General features: G+C 42.6%; 1 protein-coding gene across 7 annotated transcripts in view; it reads left to right on the plus strand.

Annotated features, from left to right (window-relative positions):
- The window catches only part of PCGF5 (polycomb group ring finger 5), a 118357-nt gene extending 93836 nt beyond the window's left edge, over positions 1-24521 (plus strand). For 5 of the 7 annotated variants that reach the window (XM_073685549.1, XM_073685553.1, XM_073685556.1 and 2 more), the window contains 4 exons: positions 3580-3678; positions 9604-9693; positions 13981-14058; positions 21332-24521. In XM_073685549.1, coding sequence (XP_073541650.1) covers positions 3580-3678; positions 9604-9693; positions 13981-14058; positions 21332-21379 — 315 coding nt within the window. In that variant the 3' untranslated portion in view covers positions 21380-24521. Of the gene's footprint in view, positions 1-3579; positions 3679-9603; positions 9694-13980; positions 14059-15039; positions 15103-21331 lie in introns of those variants that run through there. The other 2 variants (XM_073685554.1, XM_073685555.1) reach the window with 2 other exon arrangements.
- Positions 24522-24734: the final 213 nt, after the last annotated feature.

Below are 24734 nucleotides of genomic sequence, written 5' to 3' on the forward strand. Positions count from 1 at the left end.
ATATATATATACTTCTCAAAAAATAAAGGGAACACTCAAATAACACATCCTTGATCTGTATGAATGAAATATTCTCATTGAATACTTTGTTGTGTACAAAGTTGAATGTGCTGAGAACAAAATCACACAAAATTCATCAATGGAAATCAAATTTATTAACCAATGGAGGCCTGGATTTGGAGTCACCCCCAAAATTAAAGAGGAAAAACACACTACAGGCTCATCCAACTTTGATGTAATGTCCTTAAAACAAGTCAAAATGAGGCTCAGTATTGTGTGTGGCCTCCACGTGCCTGTATGACCTCCCTACAACGCCTGGGCAGTGGATGGAGCGAGACATGATGTCCCAGGTGTGCTCAATCGGATTCAGGTCTGGGGAACGGGCGGGCCAGTCCATAGCTTCAATGCCTTCATCTTGTAGGAACTGCTGACACACTCCAGCCACATGAGGTCTGGCATTGTCCTGCATTAGGAGGAACCCAGGGCCAACCGCACCAGCATATGGTCTCACAAGGGGTCTGAGGATCTCATCTCGGTACCTAATGTCAGCCTGGCTACCTCTGGCGAGCACATGGAGGGCTGTGCGGCCCTCCAAAGGAATGCCACCCCACACCATTACTGACCCACTGCAAAACCGGTCATGCTGAAGGATGTTGCAGGCCGCAGATCGCTCTCCACGGCGTCTCCAGACTCTGTCACGTCTGTCACATTTACTCAGTGTGAACCTGCTTTCATCTGTGAAGAGCACAGGGTGCCAGTGGCGACGTTGCCAATCCTGGTGTTCTGTGGCAAATGCCAAGCGTCCTGCCCAGTGTTGAACTGTGATCACAACCCCCATCTGTGGACGTTGGGCCCTCATACCACCCTCATGGAGTCTTTTTCTAACCGTTTGTGCAGACACATGCACATTTGTGGCCTGCTGGAGGTCATTTTACAGGGCTCTGGCAGTGTTCCTCCTGTTTCTCCTTGCACAAAGGCAGAGGTAGTGGTCCTGCTGCTGGGTTGTTGCCCTCCTACGGCCCCCTCCATGTCTCCTGGTGTACTGACCTGTCTCCTGGTAGCGCCTCCAGCCTCTGGTCACTACGCTGAAAGACACAGCAAACCTTCGCACAGCTCACATTGATGTGCCATCCTGGATGAGCTGCACTACCTGAGCAACTTCTGTGGGTTGTAGAATCCGTCTCATGCTACCACGAGTGTGAAAGCACAACCAATATTCAAAAGTGACCAAAACATCAGCCAGAAAGCATTGGTACTGAGATGTGGTCTGTGGCCCCCACCTGCAGAACCACTCCTTTATTGAGTGTATCTTGATAATTGCCAATAATTTCCATCTATTGTCTATTCCATTTGCACAACAGCATGTGAAATTGATTGTCAATCAGTGTTGCTTCCTAAGTGGACAGTTTGATTTCACAGAAGTTTGATTTACTTAGTTATATTCTGTTAAGTGTTCCCTTTATTTTTTTGAGCAGTGAATGTATATCTATTTGTGTAAAATATATATATATATATAATATTGTGAGAAGGTCACTGGTAAAAAACTGGGGGGGAGATATGTGTCACTGAGGATGTTAGCCCCAGTGATATGAACCCAGAAGTATGCTCTAGCATGTTATGTGCTGAGAGGGGTTAATCAGCCATAATAGGGCTGGGTTTTTTGGTGAACAGCTAAAGAGTGGGTGGGAGGCTGTTCATCATATCTCCACCCCAGGGTGGGGTCTAGAAGGCAAATGTGGAGCTATTGGACTCATTCAGAGTTTGGTGTCTCTGGAAATGAGATCTCCTGAGCTGTGCTTGTGTTAAAGAGAGCTGAACTTTGTTTTTTTCCCTGAGGGGGCAAACCTCATAGCCACACAGACTGTACTGTATGCTATTTTGTTTTTCCCGTTATGCCAGAAGGGCCGTATATGTTTACCTGATTTTGGACTGGTTTATGCAGTACATTTTTAAAAAAACAGCTGAAAACTTAAATGGAAAGCGTTCCTGTGACTACCACTTTGAGCAGCTGAGTGAGTCGATCTACCAATATATATATACAGTCATTGCAAAAGTGTTGTCATTCTTGAAATTGTTCCGGAAAAATAAAGTATTTCTCCCAGAAAATTATTGCAATTACACGTTTTGTTATATACGTTTATTTCCTTTTGTGTGTATTAGAACAACACAATGTTGTGCTTTTCCAAAAAGCTCTATCTTTGTCTCATCTCTCCACAAGACGCTTTCCCAGAAGGATTTTGGCTTAGTCACGTACATTTTTGCAAACTGAAGTCTAGCTTTTTTATGTCTCTGTATCAGCAGTGGGGTCCTCCTGGGTCTCCTGCCATAGCATTTAATTTCATACAAATGTCGACAGACAGCACAGACACTGATAGCACCCTGAGCCTGCAGGACAGATTGAATGTCTTTGGAACTTGATTGGGACTGATTATCCACCATCCGGACTATCCTGCATTGCAGCCTTTCACGTCCAGGGAGATTAACTACAGTGCCATGGGTTGTAAACTTGCTTAAGTTGTGCACCGTGGACAAAGGAACATCAAAATCTCTGGAGATGGACTTGTAACCTTGAGATTGTTGATATTGTTCAATAATTTTGGTTCTCAAGTCCTCAGACAGTTCTCTTCTCCTCTTCCTGTTCTCTATGCTTAGTGTGGCACACACGCAATGCAAAGATTTAGTCAACTTCTCCCCTTTTTACCTTGCCCACACCTGTTACTTGCCACCAGTGAGTTTGAGCGAGCATCACATGCTTGAAACAAAGTTGTTTACTCACAATTTTGGAAAGGTGCCAACAATATTGTCCGGCCCATTTTTTTATTTTTTTTTGTGAAATTATGTCCAATTTACCTTTCTTTTCTGTTTTTTTTTTGTTCCAATACACACAAAGGAAATAAACGTATATAGCAAAACATGTGCAATTGCAATAATTTTCTGGGAGAAATACTTCATTTTCTGGAACAATTTAAACACTTTTGGCCATGACTGTAAATCTATTCTACAACATGAATTTACAGGAGGAATAACTGAGATGTGGCATAATGCAGAGTTCTAAGAATTGTTCTTTTTTGGGGAATTTAAATACTAAAACTAACATGTCAGTGATTGCTCTTGTTTAACAAAGAAGTTTGAGACGTAACAAAGGAAAGATATATACTGTTGTGTGGTTGTTATTTTACCCTAGTGCCCGTCTTTCAACAAGGTCAAAGTGTGAACAGGCTCTAAATAGATTTACTGTGTGAAGAAATGATTTATTAACCAGTCTTTCTCCATTGACTGGATGCAGCCTGACCATTCTGATGTGTGCATGTACACTCACTGTGGATGCACAGCCGCCATATCTTAAAGTAGCCAAGAGACTACGTTTGATATGTTACAGGGGTGCATACTATAATATTAACCCCTCCTTTTACACCCCCGGCACTGGATCCACCGTGTTGTCGCAAGACGATTGGAGCATAGCATTGTAGATCTACAGCAGAGGGGCACAGGGTAATATTACCCCACTTACCCCAACTTTGCAGGGTCCCTTGTGATCACATTTAACTATTTATTAATTTGCTTTGTTTTTTCTTGCAGGGACTGATGAAGAAATTCATCCGCTGTTCCACACGTATAACAGTTGGGACTATTAAAAAGTTTTTAAGCTTAAAATTAAAGCTACCAAGTACATATGAGGTAAGAAGGGTGACATATTACAGAGGCTTTAGGGCAGGGGTGCGCAACCCTTTCTGGTCCGAGGGCCACATAACCATATTGAGCCACTCATAAAGGTCACAACAAAATGTACAGGGGTATTAATATCTCCCACGACAATTCGGCTGTGTTCATACACCATGGACACATTTCGGCTGCAGTGCTTTTCTTGAACATTTTTCTGTGCTTGTATTATAAAGGCGCTGCTTTTGCTGTGATATTTTTCACTGCGGTAAGAACGCATTGTTTTTGCAATGATTTCCCAAAATGCACTCACAATGTGTGAACGCAGCCTTATGGTGGATCAGCCTAATGGCATAAACGTCTGATAGGTGCAAGTACTCCAACTATCAGGAGAATCGGGGTCCCTTTACCCCTAATCAGCACTTAAGAAAATAAGAGTACATTCATGACCCTTTCCATTGTAGATTGTGGCATTAGTCTAATATTTCACATCCCCTGTAAACTGCAATGGAGAGAACCACATACATGCATGGCCACCTTTAGGACATATACTTTTTCCTAGAGTGCTAAACGGGTCAAAGGATGCCATTGTCCCAAAATATAGGGGAATCACACTGCACAAATAATTTTTGTCCAAGCCTTACATGAAAGCTACATGTGAGTCGCCATACACAGATGAGCATCCAGATATATGGGGTCAGCACATTGGGCCCTGGGCTGCAGGTTGTGCACCCAGGTTTAAGGTACAGTCCCAGAAGGGGCTTAGTGGGTGCCGCACAAACACCAAGTGATAAGCGCGACAACTTTGAGAGTCATCACAAGTGAACCTTTATTTTCATTGTCCAAGCCTTCACTTTTATAATCAGAAGCATTTAGTATAAGGGAGCACAGCGGCCATAGGAACATCAGCGTCCCATAACCATCAGCAGAACGCAGGAGCGGCCTAACATTGTTATGTACTGTCAGTGGAGAGAGTAGAAGGATGGTGGTGACTGCCGGAACATTGGGAAATCTTCTGCTGTGTCCATTGATATAATTTAGACATCATAAATAGAGACTTTATTCTACCGCTTTCCCTATTTACTGAACCTTACTTCAGCTCACTGATATACAAAGAAATCTTCATATTCACGCTGCGTTAACAGATCGTTTTCTCATTCTGGATGTAGCCTAAAGCACAATATGTTCCCTTTGACACCAGAACCTCTGTCCGTCCGTTCTCCACTGCAAAGCCCAAACTTGTTTGTGGGGTTCTTGGTATCTCGAGTTACTGACAGCACAATGGGCACAGCAGGTCCATTATTATCCTTATACGAGGCTGTAGTGACACCTGATCTTTGCTTGAAGCAGCCGAAAATTATTTAGTGAAAACAAGCAGTAGGTGACAGAACTACACCGCTATGTAGGCACATCAGACGGCAGATTTAGCCTTCAGGTTATATACGAACGCACTAAAATAAATGTATTTTTCAATAACAAAAAGTGCCATTTATATGGAACATAACCATTTACACCCACTTCTTACATCTTTACCTAATGTCTGGCATTTAGGAGATTTGGCAGGTATGCCTACCCACTGTCTGTTTTTAGGTGATGTCTCAGGGGCATCAAGTTTCAGTACACAGCACAGTTCTTGTCTCAGAAACAAAGACGGTTGGCAGACGCAGATCTTGGAGCCTCTGTCTTCTCCTATTTGTACAGACAAGCTTTGTGGTGTAGATCAGTAATAGTTGTAAATTAAAGGGGGTTTCTGGGAATTTTAAAAAAAAATGGAACTGATGGCAGGAAATATGAGAAAGGGAAAAAAAACATTGCTCACTTAGTAAATCCCCCACCGCGCCTGCGCTGCCTCTGCGGTGGTCTCTGCATAGTGACCAATCACTGACCTCTGTGGTGAGGGGGGCAAACTGGCACAAGAGGCCATTTATTGGATGAAGCTGCCACTTATGCATTGACAACAAGTCAACAAGACTGGCAGAGACTACGACAACATGAGCCACCAGATCCGCTTTCCCTGGCCACTGAAAGACTGGTGGAGACGACGACAGCATGAGCCACCAGATCCTCTTTCTGTGGCCACTGAAAGACTGGCAAAGACTACGACAGCATGAGCTACCAGATCCACTTTCCCTGGCCACTGGAAGACTGGCGGTGATTACGACAGCATGAGCCACCAGATCCGCTTTCCCTGGCCATTGAAAGACTAGCAGAGACTACAACAGCATGAGCCACCAAATCCACTTTCCGTGGCCACTGAAAGACTGGCAGAGACTACTACAGCATGAGCCACCAGATCAGCTTTCTCTGGCCACTGAAAGACTGGAGGAGATGACGACAGCATGAGCCACCAGATCCGCTTTCCGTGGCCACTGAAAGACTGGCAGAGACTACTACAGCATGAGCCACCAGATCAGCTTTCTCTGGCCACTGAAAGACTGGCGGAGACTACGACAGCATGGGCCACCAGATCCGATTTCTCTGGCCACTGAAAGACTTCGGAGACTACGACATCATGAGTCACCAGATCAGCTTTCCCTGGCCACTGAAAGACTGGCGGAGACTACGACAGCGTGAGCCACCAGATCCTCTTTCCCTAGCCACTGAATGGAAAATCTGCCTAATGTAGGCTCTGTTCACATTTTAATTTGAAGCTTTGCTGCAGACTTTCAGCTTTGATAAGGTATGTAGTGCTAATCTTCTGGTCAAAACGATACACCCTGACTAGTGTTGAGCGATACCTTCCGATATCGGGAAATATCGGATCGGATTGGATCGGACCAATACCCAAAAAATATTGGATATCGCCGATTCCGATACCGGAAACCAATGCAAGTCAATGGGACACAAATATCGGAATAAAAATAAACCCTTTCTTTCCTTGTAGGTTAATTCTACATGAAGGAAAACAACTAAGAATAATGTAGAATGTATTACATGAAAAGCCGGCAATTCAGCAGCGGCATACACCGGACAATTTAGAACAGAAAGAATAGAACATCACACATAGATTAGATAGATAGAAACATGTCAGTCACATATATAAGAAGTACAGTGATAGTGTTGCTTACTGTACTTGTCATTTACTGTTAAAGGTTTTATTAAAAAAAAATAACAGTGTTTTCATGCACCGTCTCTTTAAAAAATCCGGCCGGCAATTCAGCACCGGTACCCGACAATTTATAACAGAAAGAATAGAACTTCACACATAGATTAGATGGATAGAAACATGTCAGTCACATATATAAGAAGTACAGTGATAGTGTTGATTAATGTACTTGTCATTTAGTGTTAAAGGATTTATTAAAAAAAATAACAGTGTTTTCATGCACCGTCTCTTTAAAAAATCCGGCCGGCAATTCAGCACCGGTACCCGACAATTTATAACAGAAAGAATAGAGCATCACACATAGATTAGATACATAGAAACATGTCAGTCACATATATAAGAAGTACAGTGATAGTGTTGATTAATGTACTTGTCATTTAGTGTTAAAATAAAGGATTTATTAAAAAAAAAAATTGGCGTGGAGTTCCCCGTAATTTTAGTCTCTAGCGGAGGTTAAGCGGACGTCTAGGGCAGATGTTTCAAGCCTGGGAAGGGGGTAATACCCACGGAGCTTCCCAGGCTACTAATATCAGCCCCCAGCTGAATACCTAGCCTTTACTAGCTATTAAAATGGGGGACCCCAAAAAGAATAACGTGGGGTCTCCCTATGTTAATAGCTAGCAAAGGCTAGTCAGACAGCTGGGGGCTGATATTAATAGCCTAGGAAGGGTGCCATGAATATTGGCCCCCTCCGAGGCTAGAAACACCAGCCGTCAGCCGCCCCAGAAATGGCGCATCCATAGGATGTGCCAATTCTGGCACTTAGCCTCGCTCTTCCCACTGCCCTGTAGCGGTGGCAGTGGGGTAATAGGGCTGGGGTTGATGTCAGCTTATAATGCCAGCTGACATCAAGCCCAGGTTAGTAATGGAGAGGCGTCTATAAGACACCCCCATTACTAACCCCATAGTCAAAGTTAAAAAAAACAACACAAACACCCAGAATAAAGTCCTTTAATTGAAATAAAGCCACAATTCTTTATTGTTCTAAATTAAACCATACTTACCATCACGCCCATTCCAGCTGAAGCCAACGATCTCCTGCAATAAAAGTAAAATAATAAACCAACATCATCCTTACCTTTCCATGGTTCCCACAACGGCTCCAGCTCTGCTACATTCACATGACAGGCTGGACCACAGCCGAAAGCTGCCATCCAGCCTGTCATCCCGCAGACACTGAGAAGGGCAGGCATGCTTGCGCTCCTCAGTGTCTGGCTGTGACGGCATAAAGATGAGCCGAGGTCATGTCCAATGAACTCGGCTCACCTCATGCACGTCACTGACAGCGTGGGAGAATTCTCCTGCGCTCAGCGCTTGAGCAGGAGAATTCTCCCACGCTGGGATGGCATTGAGATGACAGGCTGAAGACATTTTACTTTTATTGCAGAAGACATTGGCTTCAGCTGGAATGGGCGCGACGGTAAGTATGGTTTAATTTAGAACATTAAAAAATTGTGTGTTTATTTCAATTAAAGGACTTTATTCTGGGTGTTTGTGTTGTTTTTTTTAACTTTGACTATGGGGTTAGTAATGGGGGCGTCTTATAGACGCCTCTCCATTACTAACCTGGGCTTGATGTCAGCTGGCATTATAAGCTGACATCAACCCCAGCCCTATTACCCCACTGCCACCGCTACAGGGCAGTGGGAAGAGCGAGGCTAAGTGCCAGAATTGGCGCATCCTATGGATGCGCCATTTCTGGGACAGCTGACGGCTGGTGTTTCTAGCCTAGGAGGGGGCCAATATTCATGGCACCCTTCCTGGGCTATTAATATCAGCCCCCAGCTGTCTGCCTAGCCTTTGCTAGCTATTAAAATAGGGGGGACCCCACGTCATTTTTTGGGGGGTCAGTAAAGGCTAGGTATTCAGCTGGGGGCTGATATTAGTAGCATGGCAAGCTCCGTGGGTATTACTCCCTTCCCAGGCTTGAAACATCTGCCCCAGCCATCTGCTTAACCTCCGCTAGAGACTAAAATTATGGGGAACCCCACGTAAATTTTTTTTTTTTTTAATAAATCCTTTATTTTAACACTAAATGACAAGTTCAGTAATCAACCCTGTCGCTGTACTTATTATATATGTGACTGACATGTTTCTATCTATCTAATCTATGTGTGATGCTCTATTCTTTCTGTTATAAATTGTCGGGTACCGCTGCTGAATTGCCGGCCGGCTTTTTTAAAGAGACGGTGCATGAAAACACTATTATTTTTTTTTAATAAATCCTTTAACACTAAATGACAAGTACAGTAAGCTGAGCGCTGCCATCCAGCTTGTCATCCTTCAGAGACACTGCAGAGCGCAGGCATTATGGGAATTTCCGATTCCGGTATTCGATATTCTAAAAGTATCGGAACTTAGTATTGGAACTCCGATACCGCGAATATCGGTTGATACCCGATATTTCAGTATCGGAATGCTCAACACTAACCCTGAAACATCCCGTTTTAAGTGACTGGGATCCGTCTGTCACTGGTGGTATCTGTCTTACCATGGACCCAACAAAGCATCATGACTTCTGCTGATAACGCAAGCCACAACACAAGTGTGACCAGCCCAAGCAGTGGTCCCAGCGACTGCCCATATTCCTGTGTGAGTTATCACCCCTGCAGAAACGAATAATGGCAGCATGGGGTCGTCACCCTTATTTGCTAGGAGCCTCATCTTTCTCATCCAAGCACTTTACTGAATATACATGTTATTCTTTATCCTACAGGAAAGTGGTATCAAAGGAAAGGGAAGATTTGGGGAACTATTTAAGATGAGAATTGTAATGATCCCAGATGAGTGAGAAATGTGCCATACTTACACTACGTGCAATCACTTTTATTTTTCAGCTGGATGTACTATGCAATGGAGAAATCATGGGAAAGGACCACACCATGGAGTTCATATATATGACAAGATGGCGACTAAGGGGTGAAAATGTAAATATGTTTAATTGTTAGTTTATTTATGTGTATTTTTAAGTGTGTGTAAAAAATAGAAGATAGCCAGAACATTAAAGTCTGCCTAATATAGTGTAGGTTCTCCTTTAGACCACGGCCCCACTATCAGTATTTGGTCAGTATTCAGTCAGTATTTTATCTCAGGAGTGGGAGCCAAAACCAGGTGAGGAGCAATCAGAGAAAAGGTATAATAGAAACAAGTCACCAATTCTGCATTTATCACCCACTCCTGGTTTTGGCTCCCACTCCTGAGAGAAAATACTGACCGAATACTGACCAAATACTGATAGTGGGGCCGTGGCCTAAAGCTTAGTCTCCACAAAAATTATTAGCAAAAACTGGAAATGTAAACTCATCTTCAAAGCAACCAAATTGAATTAAATATTGGGGGTACCAACAAATAATACATAATCCTATAAATACTGCCAAATCAAATATAATAAAGTGCTAAGAAATCCTTTTACAAATAATGTAACAACTTTATTAATAAATCATTTTTAAACACAACTAGGAAAGACAAAAAACATTAAAAAAATCCATAGAACCAAATAAAGGAAGAAAGGGCAGTGTGGTCAGTTTGTGACCAGCTTTGGTTCCAACTGTGAACCCCCACAGACCAGACACTTATCACCTAGTCTGTGGATACGTAATGACTTGCAAATGTGTGACAACCTCTTTAAAAAGTCCCCATACACATTTATTTAAAATCAGCAGAATTCAACAATGCTGGCAAGATCGTCTGACAGTCTAATGTTTATTGCCCCCCCCCCCCCCCCTCCCAACTGTCCCTCCACAGATGATGTTGGAGGAGAGAAGGATCCACTCTGCAGAATTTTAATAGCCGATTCTTTTGTAAAGAGTGTTCCTGTGTATAAAGGAGTTGGGAGAGATATCAGTCGGTCAAACAGTGTTTTGGCCTACAGTTATCTGAGGTGTGTGAGGTCCTTAAAGGGGTTCTCCAAGAATGTAAACAGCCCCTCCACATAATTTGAATGGCAACACATCCTGGTCACGTGTCAGCACAAATTGCTGCTCTGGACACTTGTGTTTCAACAGAAGAGTCGTATCATAAGCACTCCTTATCTCTGAGGGCTGTGACTTCAGAAGAAAATCTTCTCCTTGGCTGACTGAGCACAAAGGATTTTTTTTCCTCTACCCTTAGTCCTTGCAGCCAGCTGAGGATTTAGATTTATTTCTTCTCCTGTCACAGCCCCTGTCCAGCAGTTCACTGGTATGTATAATTATGATACAGTTCCTCTGACAGTTGAGACACAGGTCTCAGAAGCAGTGTTTCTTCAGACTGCAATCCTTGACACATGACTAGGATTTTCTGCAGTTTGAATTACAAGACAGGGCCATTTTACCACATTCTTGGAAAACCCCTTTAGATAATGTGTGTGTCTGCCTCTAAATCCTCCCTCCTCTCTTGCATAGAATATTATCAGCACCTACTGTCACCACTATCTTAGTAATGGGAAAATCTGTATTCACTGAAGACAGATTTTACCCATGAAAGATGAGTCTTGGAGGAGAAAGAAGATGAGATATTTACAAAGTTTCTTATTTTAACATGTACTATCGATTTGTGAAAAAAAAAAATGACGTTACTGAAATTGTTACTCATAGTCATGAACTAGTGAGCTTCTAGATTTTATTTGCTAAATACAAGTAACTAAAAGATGTGAAACTGAAATATAGGAAGGAACTACATTATGACTGCTACTGAGACAGAGAAGAAAGGGATTAATGGAGATATTGAGGCTCGTGGGTCCTCTGCTCTGTGCCCACAACCAGCCCTACTGATTCAGAACTGACACATAAATGTCTTAGTTCGAAAGAGGAAGTATGTCAGGAAAGGGGAAGAACGCTCAGTTATATTTATCACAATTCTACAGTGGTAAACAGAAACCATCAAAAAGCAGTCATTTCCAATAGGCAATTTGTTAGCACAACAGTATTATATAGTATGATTGATACTGTGTGTTTTTCACTGGCTAGAGTAATTCTTATAGTGTCAACCAATAGAATCTTTAGTATTTACCTACTGAGGCTAAAAAACTTGCCTTGTTCATGTCCTGCTCAGAAAACTGCAGGGTCATAAGAAATGTATTTGTGAGGTACACAACTCTGCTTGTGCTGCCTTCTGCCAGGGTAGTTTTCAGAGTTACTGAGGGGCAGAGTTGTAAGCCTGGAACAGAGCAGAGCAGCGAGAGCTAACAGGGTGAAGTTAAAGCCGGGGTACAGCAGGCCAAGGAAGGAGAGGGAGCTTGGAGGCAGGTTCAAAAGATTGGCAACAACAGAGAAGTATGGAAGAAAGGGGATTTTGGAGGTGGAGTTGTAAAAATGGCTGCAGCAGAGCAGCATGCGATAAAGGGAATCTCAGGAGGTGGAGCAGTGGAAAATTGTGAGCATGTTGGAGGAGCCAGTGGAGCACATCTGTAAGCCTGGCTACAGGAGGAAGAAGGAAGGGGAACTAGGGGGCGGAACTGTAAGCTTGACTACAGCAAAACGGTTGGGAATAAAGTGGATCTAATGGGGTGGAGTTGTAAGCCTGAGCTACAGCAGAGCAGCAGATAGGTAGAGGAGCTAGGAATTAGGGAGATATAGAGGGGTGGAGTTGTAAGCCTGAGCTACAGCAGAGCAGCAGATAGGTAGAGGAGCTGGGAATTAGGGAGATATAGAGGGGTGGAGTTGTAAGCCTGAGCTACAGCAGAGCAGCAGATAGGTAGAGGAGCTAGGAATTAGGGAGAAATAGAGGGGTGGAGTTGTAAGCCTGAGATACAGCATAGCAGCAGATAGGTAGAGGAGCTAGGAATTAGGGAGATATAAAGGGGTGGAGTTGTAAGCCTGAGCTACAGCAGATAGGTAGAGGAGCTAGGAATTAGGGAGATATAGAGGGGTGGAGTTGTAAGCCTGAGCTACAGCAGAGCAGCAGATAGGTAGAGGAGCTGGGAATTAGGGAGATATAGAGGGGTGGAGTTGTAAGCCTGAGCTACAGCAGAGCAACAGATAGGTAAAGGAGCTGGGAATTAGGGAGATATAGAGGGGTGGAGTTGTAAGCCTGAGCTACAGCAGAACAGCAGATAGGTAGAGGAGCTAGGAATTAGGGAGAAATAGAGGGGTGGAGTTGTAAGCCTGAGCTACAGCAGAACAGCAGATAGGTAGAGGAGCTAGGAATTAGGGAGATATAGAGGGGTGGAGTTGTAAGCCTGAGCTACAGCAGAGCAGCAGATAGGTAGAGGAGCTGGGAATTAGGGAGAAATAGAGGGGTGGAGTTGTAAGCCTGAGCTACAGCAGAACAGCAGATAGGTAGAGGAGCTGGGAATTAGGGAGAAATAGAGGGGTGGAGTTGTAAGCCTGAGCTACAGCAGAACAGCAGATAGGTAGAGGAACTAGGAATTAGGGAGATATAGAGGGGTGGAGTTGTAAGCCTGAGCTACAGCAGAGCAGCAGATAGGTAGAGGAGCTAGAGGGGCTTAGCTTTAAACTGGACTACAGCCGAGCAGTTTTAAATTAGGGGGATCTACAGGGGTGAAGTTGTAAGCCTGACGACAGCAGGACAGCTGGGAATTAGGGGGATGTAGAGGGGTGGAATTATAAGCCTGCTCGACAACAGAGCAGTGGATAGGGGGAGCAATTTAAGGACTGGTACTGTAAACTTTGCCCTGATCAGCAGTGGATTAGGCAGCGTTAGAGGTGGAGTTTTTAGCCTGGGCTACAGCAGAGCAGCAGGTAGGTACGGGAGGAGTGGAGTTGCAGGCCTGCAGTACAGTGAGATGAGGAAGACTAGGGGCTTTATGAGAAATGTAGTTTACCAAGTATTGCTGCTGGAGAGACAAACCCATCCTGAGTGAAGGAGCAAAACAAAGCCATAAAATTATGTCCTAAAAGTCAGTTGTAGGAAATCCAAATAAAATGGGCAGCGTGACTGAGGAGAAGATGGGCTGTGGATGGAGTGCTATGCTGGAGCTTAGATTGCGAAAAATCCTATTTATTGCAGATAGGAATTGCTGTATTACCAGGGTTATCAAGTCTTTATCCATCACCCTGGTACATACACAGCCTCTCCTGGATCCATGAGTCATACGTGGAGATGGAGAGTAATTAGTTCTGACAGTTGTTTTCTGTATTCTGTGAAAGGTACAAAATATTGATTTTTTTTTCCTGCTGTTTTAGAACATTTTCTACAAAATATTTTAGCGATCGCTCATTTCTACATGCTGTTGTGGATGTCTTGTTCTAATAAGCACATAATCTCCTTCACAGTTTCAATGTCAGAACAATTCAACAGCTCTACATATGTCGCTCAGTGATATTGCGCCTGTTACAGAGACATCCTCAACCGTATGTATAAATCTGATATTCTTACATGCAAAAACACATTGCACAGCCTTCATGTGATAAATGAGGAGTTTAGTATGGCCTGCACATATAGCATTTCATTTATCATACTTGTATTCTTCTGTGCCCCTCTCACCATAGACTGCTGGTTACATTTTATATCATTTGTAGCTTGTTAAAGGGTTTCTCAGAAAGACAACCATGATCTGTAACATAATAGAGGTGGGGTCCATCACCAAGCTAGAAGGATAATATTCCTCATGTAATGTTATGTCCCACTCAGCTATCCCTAGTAATTGATGTTATCATAGTATGGGCTCACTCACACGAGCATATACGTATCCGATGTTTTATCGGATAGCACTCAGGCCAATATTATTCTATGGGGCATCAGAAAAAAAGATAGCAGCATCTGAGTGCAGTCTGATTTCCACAGAATGGAGAAATTTTTTTTTCTCCATTTTCCCTTTACCTGTGCTACGATTCTCTCATCCGAAAGAATCGGATGACACTAAACTGACACTCGGCTCAAACTCTGATCTGATGGGGGACATATATACCAGGATGGGGGACATGTATACCAGGATGGAGGACATATATACCAGCTAGGAGGACATACTGTATATGCCAGGATGGGGTACATATATACTAGGATGGGGGACATACTGTATTAACCAGGATGGGGTACATATATACCAGGATGGGGGAAATACTGTATATACCAGGATGAGGGACATACAGTGAAGAGCGAAAGGGTAACAATGTTTTAAACTTTTGACTTTCAGGCTCCATATCTCACCATCCACTACTGCTTCGTACTTGAGACTACCATCATTTTATAGACCTTCATCTTGGCTATCTCATACATAAATTTGATTTGCAACTATTTAGCATATGATTAGTTATGCAGATTCTTGTCATGTCATTTCATTGTTACTGTTTTTCTTCCAGTGATGGAGAAATCTTTTTCTTCCTGTATACTAGAAATTGCAACCTGTTCTCATATTTCCTAATAACTCAGTGTGTTATTAGGTTGATTCCAAAGGCAAAGGTCACTGGTTCAAATTGAGGAACAGCCATGAAGAAGATTTCCCAAGAAAAGAGAAAGCATCATCCAGCTCATTGATAGCGGTCTCTTTGCCCAAAAAATTGCCAAACTGCATCATTTGAGCGCCATGACAGTTGGAAGAATGCGAAATGAACTCCGTCCATCCAAAAGACAAGAGGTGGACGTCCAGGCAAAATATCAGAGTCAACAAGTTGGCTCATCACTAGGTCTATCAGTTCTGGCGCAACAAACACACCAGTGGAGGTGGCTCGTATGCTTCGTAATAGTGAGATCACAGACATCCATGCCAGCACCGTGCGACGCACGTTACACAAGTTTGGAATGGTAGCCCGAAAAAAGGTGAAGAAGCCTCGACTTCAATATCGTCATAAGAAACATCAGTGTGCAAAAAAGTACAAAAAGTGGACAGTAGAAAATTGGAAACTAGTGATTTGGAGCAATGAGACAAAAGTCAATAGACTAGGCTCTGATGGGTGAAAATGGGACTGGAAGAAACAAAGGGAAAAGGAGCTAACTGATGGAGAAATTGAAGAAACTGTCATGTTCGGTGAAGGAAGCCTGGTGATATGGGGTTGTTTCACAGCCAAAGGTGTTGGATACTTGACCAGGAATGATGGTGGTCTCAATGCTGAGCTATATGTGAGTATTCTACAAGATTAATTACTTTGTATAATCGAGTACTATGGGTATGAAAAGGACGACATAGTGTTCCAGCAGGACAACGACCCAAAGCATACTTCGAGATTGGTGAAGAAATGGTTCAACTACAATGAAGTAGAGGTGCTGGATTAGCCCCCCCAGTCCCCAGACCTCAATGCAATTGAACACTTGTGAGTGGAGTTGAAGAGAAAGCTGTATACAAACTCAAGTGAGACGACCAGTATGCACCAACTTTGGGAATGTGTAGAAGAGAACTGGGATCAGATGTCGGTGGGACATGCTTGAATCTGATCGACAGCATGAGAAGGATTCGGGCAGTGTTGAAAGCCAAAGGAGAATTTACAAAATAATAAAACATTTAATTTAGATTTTTAGGAGCATAACAGTAACAATGCAGTGACATGACAAGAATCTGCATAACTAATCATATGCTAAATAGCTGCAAGTCAAATTTATGTATGAGATAGCCAAGGTGATTGTCTATAAAATTACGGTAGTCTTACGTTCAAAGCAGTAGTGGATGGTGAGATATGGAGCCTGAATGTCAAAAGTTCAAAACATTGTTACCCTTTTGCTCGCCACTGTATATACCAGAATGAGGTACATATATACCAGGATAACTGTTAAAAAAGACTTAGCACTCGTAGTGAATCAAAGAGTATTTTGAATATATTTATTTGTAGTGCAGGCAATCCAAAAAGTGAAGATTTTTCAGTCAAGAGACCTTCGTCAGTACAACAGATTGCACAAGATAGTTTATACAGTCTATCTTGTGCAATCTCTTGTACTGACAAAGGTCTCTTGACCGAAACGTCTTCACTTTTTGGATTCACTACAAGTGCCAAGTCTTTTTCAACAGTTTACAAGGGATAGGATCCTACTTGTGCACCATACATATGAGTGCCGTGGTACTACTTTACTGAAATATACCAGGATAGGCTCAGGATGGGGGACATGTATACCAGGATGGAGGGCATCTATTCCTAAATGAGGGACATGTATATCAGGATGGGGACATATATACCAGGATGGGGAGCATATATTCCAGAATGAGGGACTTGTATACCAGGATGGGGGTCATACATTCCAGGTTGAGGGACATGTAAACCAGGATGGGGGACATGTAAACCAGGATGGGGGACATGTAAACCAGGATGGGGGACATGTAAACCAGGATGGGGGACATGTAAACCAGGATGGGGGACATAAATACCAGGTTGGACTCAGGATGGGGAATATATATACCAGGAACGGGAAATATATACCAGGATGGGAGACTTGTATGCCATTAAGGGAGACATATATACCAGGATGGGAGACTTGTATACCATTAAGGGGGACATATATACCAGGATGGACCCAGAATTAGGGACATATATTCCAGGATGAGGGACATACAGTTGTGCTCAAAAGTTTACATACCCCGGCAGAATTTTTCCTTTCTTGCCCTTGTTTCAGAGAATATGAAAAAATTTTCTCCTCTCCACTCATGATTATTGGTTGGGGGAAGCCATTTATTGTCAAACTACTGTGTTTTCTCTTTTTAAATCTTAATGACAACCAAAAACATCCAAATGACCCTGATCAAAGGTTCACATACCCCAGTTCTTAATACCATGTATTGCCCCCTCTAACATCAATAACAGCTTGAAGTCTTTTGTGGTAGTTGTGGATGAGGTTCTTTATTTTCTCAGATGGTAAAGCTGCCCATTCTTCTTGGCAAAAAGCCTCCAGTTCCTGTAAATTCCTGGGCTGTCTAGCATGAACTGCACACTTGAGATCTCCCCAGAGTTGGTCAATGATATTGAGGTCTAGAGACTGATATGGTCACTCCAGAACCTTCACTTTGTTCTGCTGTAGCCAATGACAAGTCAACTTGGCCTTGTGTTTTGGATCGTTGTCATGTTGGAACGTCCAAGTACGTCCCATAGGCAGCTTTCGGCCTGACGAGCGCAAATTTGCCTCCAGTATGTGCTGATAACATGCTGCATTCATCTTTCCTTCAACTTTTACCAAGTTTCCTGTGCCTTTGTAGCTCACACATCCCCAAAACATCAGCGATCCTCCTCCGTGCTTTACTGTGGGAATGGTGTTCCTTTCATCATAGGCCTTGTTGACCTATCTCTCCAAATGTAACTTTTATGGTTGTTGACAAAAAGTTAAATTTTGGTCTCATCGCTCCAAATTACCTTGTTCCAGAAGTTTTGTGGCTTGTCTCTGTGCTGTTTGGCGTATTATAGGTGAGATACTTTGTGGTATTTGCACAGTAATGGCTTTCTTCTAGCGACTCGACCATGCAGCCCATTTTTCTTTAAGTGCCTCCTTATTGTGCATCTTGAAACAGCCACACTGCTAGTTTTCAGAGAATCCTGAATTTCAGCTGATGTTATTTGTGGGTTTTTCTTTGCATCCCGAACAATTTTCCTGGCAGTTGTCGCTGAAATTTTTGTTAGTCTACCTGACTGTGGTTTTGTTTTTACAGAGCCCCGGATTTTCCATTTGTTAATCACAGTTTGAACGCTGCTGACTGGCATTATCAATTCCTTGGATATTTTTTGTATCCCTTTCCTGTGTTATACAGATCAACTACCTTTTCCCGTAGATCCATTGACAGTTCTTTTGCTTTCCCCATGACTCACAATCCAGAAACGTCAGTGGCTGGATGAAAGATGCAATAGTCTGTCTGGATCCCAGAAACTCACTCAGCTTTTATGCACACACACTGATTACAAGCAAACAAGTCAAAAGTGAGGATGTTACCTTTAGTAGCCATTCAAACCTATTTGTGTCAAATTCTGTGCATGTTATCAGGCGAAAATCACCAGGGTATGTGAACTTTTGATCAGGGTCATTTGGATGTTTTTGGTTGTCATTAAAATTTGAAAAGAGAAAACACAATAGTTTGACAATAAATGGCTTCACCCAACCAATAACCATGAGTGGAGAAAAAATTTTTTTGTTATCATTCATATTCTCTGAAACAAGGCCAAGAAAGGAAAAATTCTGCCAGGGTATGTAAACTTTTGAGCACAACTGTATATACCAGAATGGGGGACATATATGCCAGGATGGTGGACATATATATGAGGAAGGGGCCCAGAATAGGGGACATTTGTACCTGGAAGGGGCCCAGGATGGGGGACATTACTACATAATGGGGGAGGGAGGGGAAACACTTGTGTCCTTATACAAGGGCCCATGCATCTGACCAACATGCGAGGGCGTCTCGGGTCCGAATTTTGCACCAACTCCCAGGATCCCAAAGAACCCCAGAACGGCTGCTCCTCTAGTCCCATAGTCAATCGTGCATGATGCTATTCCATTCATTAGCATGTAAGGTTCTTCGGCAGTCCCATAGACAGTGAATGCAGTGGTAGCACGCAAACTTGGGCACCAATCAATTCACACGCTGTCGATTAGTACGTGAGATTAATGGCGATCGCTCTGGCAATTAGTGCATCAGACCCCCACTGATCTACCAGTTATCACTTATCTTGTGAACATGTAATATCTATTTAAAGGGATTTTACAGAAATATATACAGTACAGACCAAAAGTTTGGACACACCTTCTCATTTAAAGATTTTTCTGTATTTTGATGACTATGAAAATTGTACATTCACACTGAAGGCATCAAAACTATGAATTAACACATGTGGAGTTATATACTTAACAAAAAAGTGTGAAACAGCTGAAAATATGTCTTATATTCCAGGTCCTTCAAAGTAGCCACCTTTTGCTTTGATGACTGCTTTGCACACTCTTGGCATTCTCTTGATGAGCTTCAAGAGGTAGTTACCGGAAATGGTCTTCCAACAATCTTGAAGGAGTTCCCAGAGATGCTTAGCACTTGTTGGCCCTTTTGCCTTCACTCTGCGTTCCAGCTCACCCCAAACCATCTCGATTGGGTTCAGATCTGGTGATTGTGGAGGCCAGGTCATCTGGCGTAGCACCCCATCACTCTCCCTCTTGGTCAAATAGCCCTTACACAGCCTGGAGGTGTGTTTGGGGTCATTGTCCTGTTGAAAAATAAATGATGGTCCAACTAAACGCAAACCAGATGGAATAGCATGCCGCTGCAAGATGCTGTGGTAGCCATGCTGGTTCAGTATGCCTTCAATTTTGAATAAATCCCCAACACTGTCACCAGCAAAGCACCCCCACACCATCACACCTCCTCCTCCATGCTTCACGGTGGGAACCAGGCATGTAGAGTCCATCCGTTCACCTTTTTTGCGTTGCACAAAGACACGGTGGTTGGAACCAAAGATCTCAAATTTGGACTCATCAGACCAAAGCACAGATTTCCACTGGTCTAATGTCCATTCCTTGTCTTCGTTAGCCCAAACAAGTCTCTTCTGCTTGTTGCCTGTCCTTAGCAGTGGTTTCCTAGCAGCTATTTTACCATGAAGGCATGCTGCACAAAGTCTCTTCTTAACAGTTGTTGAAGAGATGTGTCTGCTGCTAGAACTCTGTGTGGCATTGACCTGGTCTCTAATCTGAGCTGCTGTTAACCTGCGATTTCTGAGGCTGGTGACTCGGATAAACTTATCCTCAGAAGCAGAGGTGACTCTTGGTCTTCCTTTCCTGGGGCGGTCCTCATGTGAGACAGTTTCTTTGTAGCATTTGATGGTTTTTGCAACTGCACTTGGGGACACTTTCAAAGGTTTCCCAATTTTTCGGACTGACTGACCTTCATTTCTTAAAATAATGATGGCCACTCATTTTTCTTTACTTAGCTGCTTTTTTCTTGCCATAATACAAATTCTATCAGTCTATTCAGTAGGACTATCAGCTGTGTATCCACCAGACTTCTGCACAACACAACTGATGGTCCCAACCCCATTTATAAGGCAAGAAATCCCACTTATTAAACCTGACAGGGCACACCTGTGAAGTGTGCAAAGCAGTCATCAAAGCAAAAGGTGGCTACTTTGAAGAACCTAGAATATAAGACATATTTTCCACATGTGTTAATTCATAGTTTTGATGCCTTCAGTGTGAATGTACAATTTTCATAGTCATGAAAATACAGAAAAATCTTTAAATGAGAAGGTGTGTCCAAACTTTTGGTCTGTACTGTATATTTTTTGCTTATTAGTTTGAGCAAGTTGAAACTAACAAACCCACCAGTTACTCACCTTCCCCTTCTCTAGCGGCACCTCTGTGCCTCCACTTTAGTCTCTTATGACAGACTGCAACACATATCACTGCTGCAGCCAATCACTGGGCCCAATGGCTCTACATCAGCATCACCCCTGAGCCTTGTGATTGGCTGCAGTGGTCACATGCTCTGTAGTCGTGACATCACCACATAAAAGACTAGAGCAAGGGAGGGTGTGTAACTTCTGAGTTTATTCTCAAGTAGCGCAAACTCCTGGAAAACCCCTTTAATTCTGTAAAAGCAAATACACAAGTATCTACACTAGTAACTACATGTTATATCTACACAATTAGCAGTTGGGCAGAGAAGCAATTAATAATAAGTGAATTTCATTCTTTGCTCATTACCCAGTGTCTTGTGTTTTCTCTTCTTCTCCCATTTAGTCTTATCCCATGGTTTTGCAATATCGACCAAGAATTGACTTTGGTTAATTGGTCGGAAACACTGAGAAGAATCCTGCACTATACGTTTACTCATCGACAGATTGCACAATGAATGGATGTGCCTAATTACATGGACTGAAAGGACACTGTCTATCTTAAAGCATGCAAAATATGGATGTGGTCTCTTTCCAACCCACCAGTGGGGTCATATGTAGCTCTTGTCACGACTCCACCAGACTGACTCCTAGGTAGGCTGTCCACCGGCTGCTACGGCTGGCTTTGGTGGGTATAATGGTGTATGCAGACATCTTATCTAGTTAGAGCCATCATATTTGCGTTACTGCTACTTTAACCCTTCGTGGTTTTGTCGTTACCAAGTCTTTGGTTTAATACTCATGGTTCGTACTGTATTGAAATCTATAAGGTTTCCCACAGATAAATGTGACTGACAATACCTAGAACCTATAGCACTTAGATTCTGATTTATATATTGTCATTTTAAAGTGATAATCCAGATGGAAAGACTTGCCACCCATTTGCTGGTGACAAGGGGATGGTAACGTTAGATCAGCCCCTGCGATTGCAAGGGTGGAGGAGCACACTAACCTGTCCACCAGTATTAGGCCCCATTCACACGTTAGTATGTTTTCATCAGTATTTGTACGCCCAGAGTATCTCCAAAAACACACAACCGGTGTCAATCTTTCAATTACAGTTTTTCTCTGTAAGTTCCACTCCTGGCTTTGGCAAACAAACACTGATGCAAAAATACTGATGTGTGAATGAGGCTTTAGGGAGAGGGGGATTTTTTATGGATCAGCGATCAAGCATTTTTTCAGCCACTCCATGCAAACTGTATGTGGGCTATAGAAAAAGCCAGCACTAACAGAAACCTCCAGTCAGTGGTAACTTCTCCACCAGGACCTGTGGTCGGGGGAAACTGGTCTCCTATTTTATCTACTAGGGAACCCATGACTACAAAATGCCAGATGTACTGTCTTCTCTTAGCGGTATATATAACTCATATTAAAGAGAATCTGTCACCAGCGATTTACCCCCGATATACAGTAATTGCTGAATGGCTTAAAATACAACGAATCAGTGTGGTAATGCATCATTTCTATGTCTGTACTAGCTTGCATTTCCCCGCAGTAAGCCCACATAGTCCTGTGCGCTGCAGGTTCATGGAGGACTCTGCTGTACTATTGCAGCACAGAGGAGTCCAGTCATGTAAGGCGTGTACATGGGAGCGTACTGCAGAGGAATGCTGGTGAGCAGAGATACCCTGGTGCCCCAAGCTTGACGAAATAGTAGTGCGGACTCCAGTCTTCAGAAACATAAAAAATGATGTACTCGTATGTCTTGTTAGCCAATTACTGATGTTCAGGAGGGTTTTCTGTGGTTACGGATGCCATTGAAGGTCAGTAGATCGGAACGGTGTATATATGTATCCACCTCAACAGTTAGCACAAGTACATGATTCCTTCCTACTGGTGTTATCCCAGTTGCTGAACTTCTGTTTAAAGGGGTTACCCACTACTGGACATCTCAACCCCTTATTAACAGGCCAGATGTGAGAAAAATAAAAAACATAGATTCCCACCTCCCAAACTGGCCACTCTCCTCCGTAACCAATACTACTCTGCTCGGACAATCTGTGAACACTGCAGACAATCGGCTGTGTGACATCACCATTGGATGTTGATACCAGCACTGATTACGGAGGAGAAGAGCCAGTCCAGGAGGTATTTATTTTAGTTCTCTCAATGCCGTGGGCCTTATTAATAATGGGCTGTCCTGTAGTGATCAACCCATTTATTTAGCCTATTTAATCTGGTTTCGCACATCCATGTGTCACAATCCGAATACAGACCGAGATGCACTCAACGACCCCGGGTCTCCTGACCACGACAGCCCCATAGGCATGTATAAGGCCGTGGCAAGTACATGCATCTCGGGCCGAGCATGGACCGTGACATACAGACGGCCTTACTTAAGAAGGTTTTCTTCAGTTTGTTAAAAAAAAATAGCCAAAAACAGGAAATGAGGTTTTATTATAAAAAATGATCATACCTCTTTAATCCCATATTGCGCCATAACCGCTGCTCCCCTAAATCAGTTGGCTGAACTTTTGATGCCTGCCTTTTCCATATTGAGGTTGTGATAGTAGTTCCCCAAGTTCTTCAGACTGAGATGTTGAACGAGATAAAACCTTCCAGCATATGTGCTAGTTCATTATAAGCAATTGGCAACCTCTGAAAGTTCTGTATAGTTCCAGCTGTATTTCCCATAATGCCTTGCCAGCTAAATCTAACAATCATCAGCCCCATATATGCAGAGCTTCACATATCTATTCTGCTCTTCTTCCTTGCCAAATGTTTCATTTGAATTAGTCTTCCACTTTTTTTTTTTAAATAATTTATTAAATGCAAAAATAATAAAAAAAAAAACAAAAACAGAAAAAAAATCCTTGAAAATTCCATGTTTTGGCCATAAGTGACATAATAATAACACTTGTAGTCTACATTCTCCTCATATGGTAATGATGATGTATTGTGTACTTTTATTTATAGCCTTTCTTTATTAGTGCGTCTCATACAATCCGTAGGTAAGCCTTTTAAAGACTTATGTTGGTAGCACTTACTAGTATTATAGAAAACTGTGTGCCTCATTGTACAATGATCTACAGTAAATATGAAAAATACCTAAAAATGTGTATATATATATATATATACCGTATATATGCATTGTGCGCATTTAGGAAAGATGCTGTATTATTCCCTGTGTGGTGAGCTGGGTATATTTTCTTATGTATGTATCTTTACAATATATAATATGGAAAGATGCCTTTAAAAATGTAACCAAAATAACTATACGACTACCGAGGAGAATCTCTATTATAAGTGATAGTTCCATGACCAAATTCCTTGCACTACCACGTCTGAAGAAGGGACTCGATGTCAGGAAGTATATTTTTCTAAGTTATTTTCAGTTAAACTTGTATTTTGTACCTGTGAAAGAAGTGAGGTCGTCGCCTATTCTCTCATTTCCTTTCAGATTGAAATTTTGTAATGATGCTCAAATTGAACTGGGTTTTATAAGAAATGGCATATTTTGTAAATAGTCTACAAGAGATGAACGTCTATCTAAACAGTTTACTCTAATATAAAACTGGATTGTTGGTATTATACCTGTGCGTGTTTGTGATTTTTTGGTAGGTTCGGACTTGGAAACCTGAAAAAAATGCTTCAGATATATAAAGAACTCAGCATGCCACTATGGGCACCTACAGATGAACAAGAAAATCACATCCACTAGGTGCATAGTCAATCTAGTGATGGGCGCAAGTGGTCGTTACTCGAGTTTGCCTAGGGTGCTGGGGTGTGCACAGAATATCGCGGGT

Source organism: Phyllobates terribilis, unplaced genomic scaffold (assembly GCF_046119375.1).
Source record: "Phyllobates terribilis strain yellow unplaced genomic scaffold, ASM4611937v1 Scaffold_5__5_contigs__length_657084704, whole genome shotgun sequence".
Classification (NCBI taxonomy): domain Eukaryota; kingdom Metazoa; phylum Chordata; class Amphibia; order Anura; family Dendrobatidae; genus Phyllobates; species Phyllobates terribilis.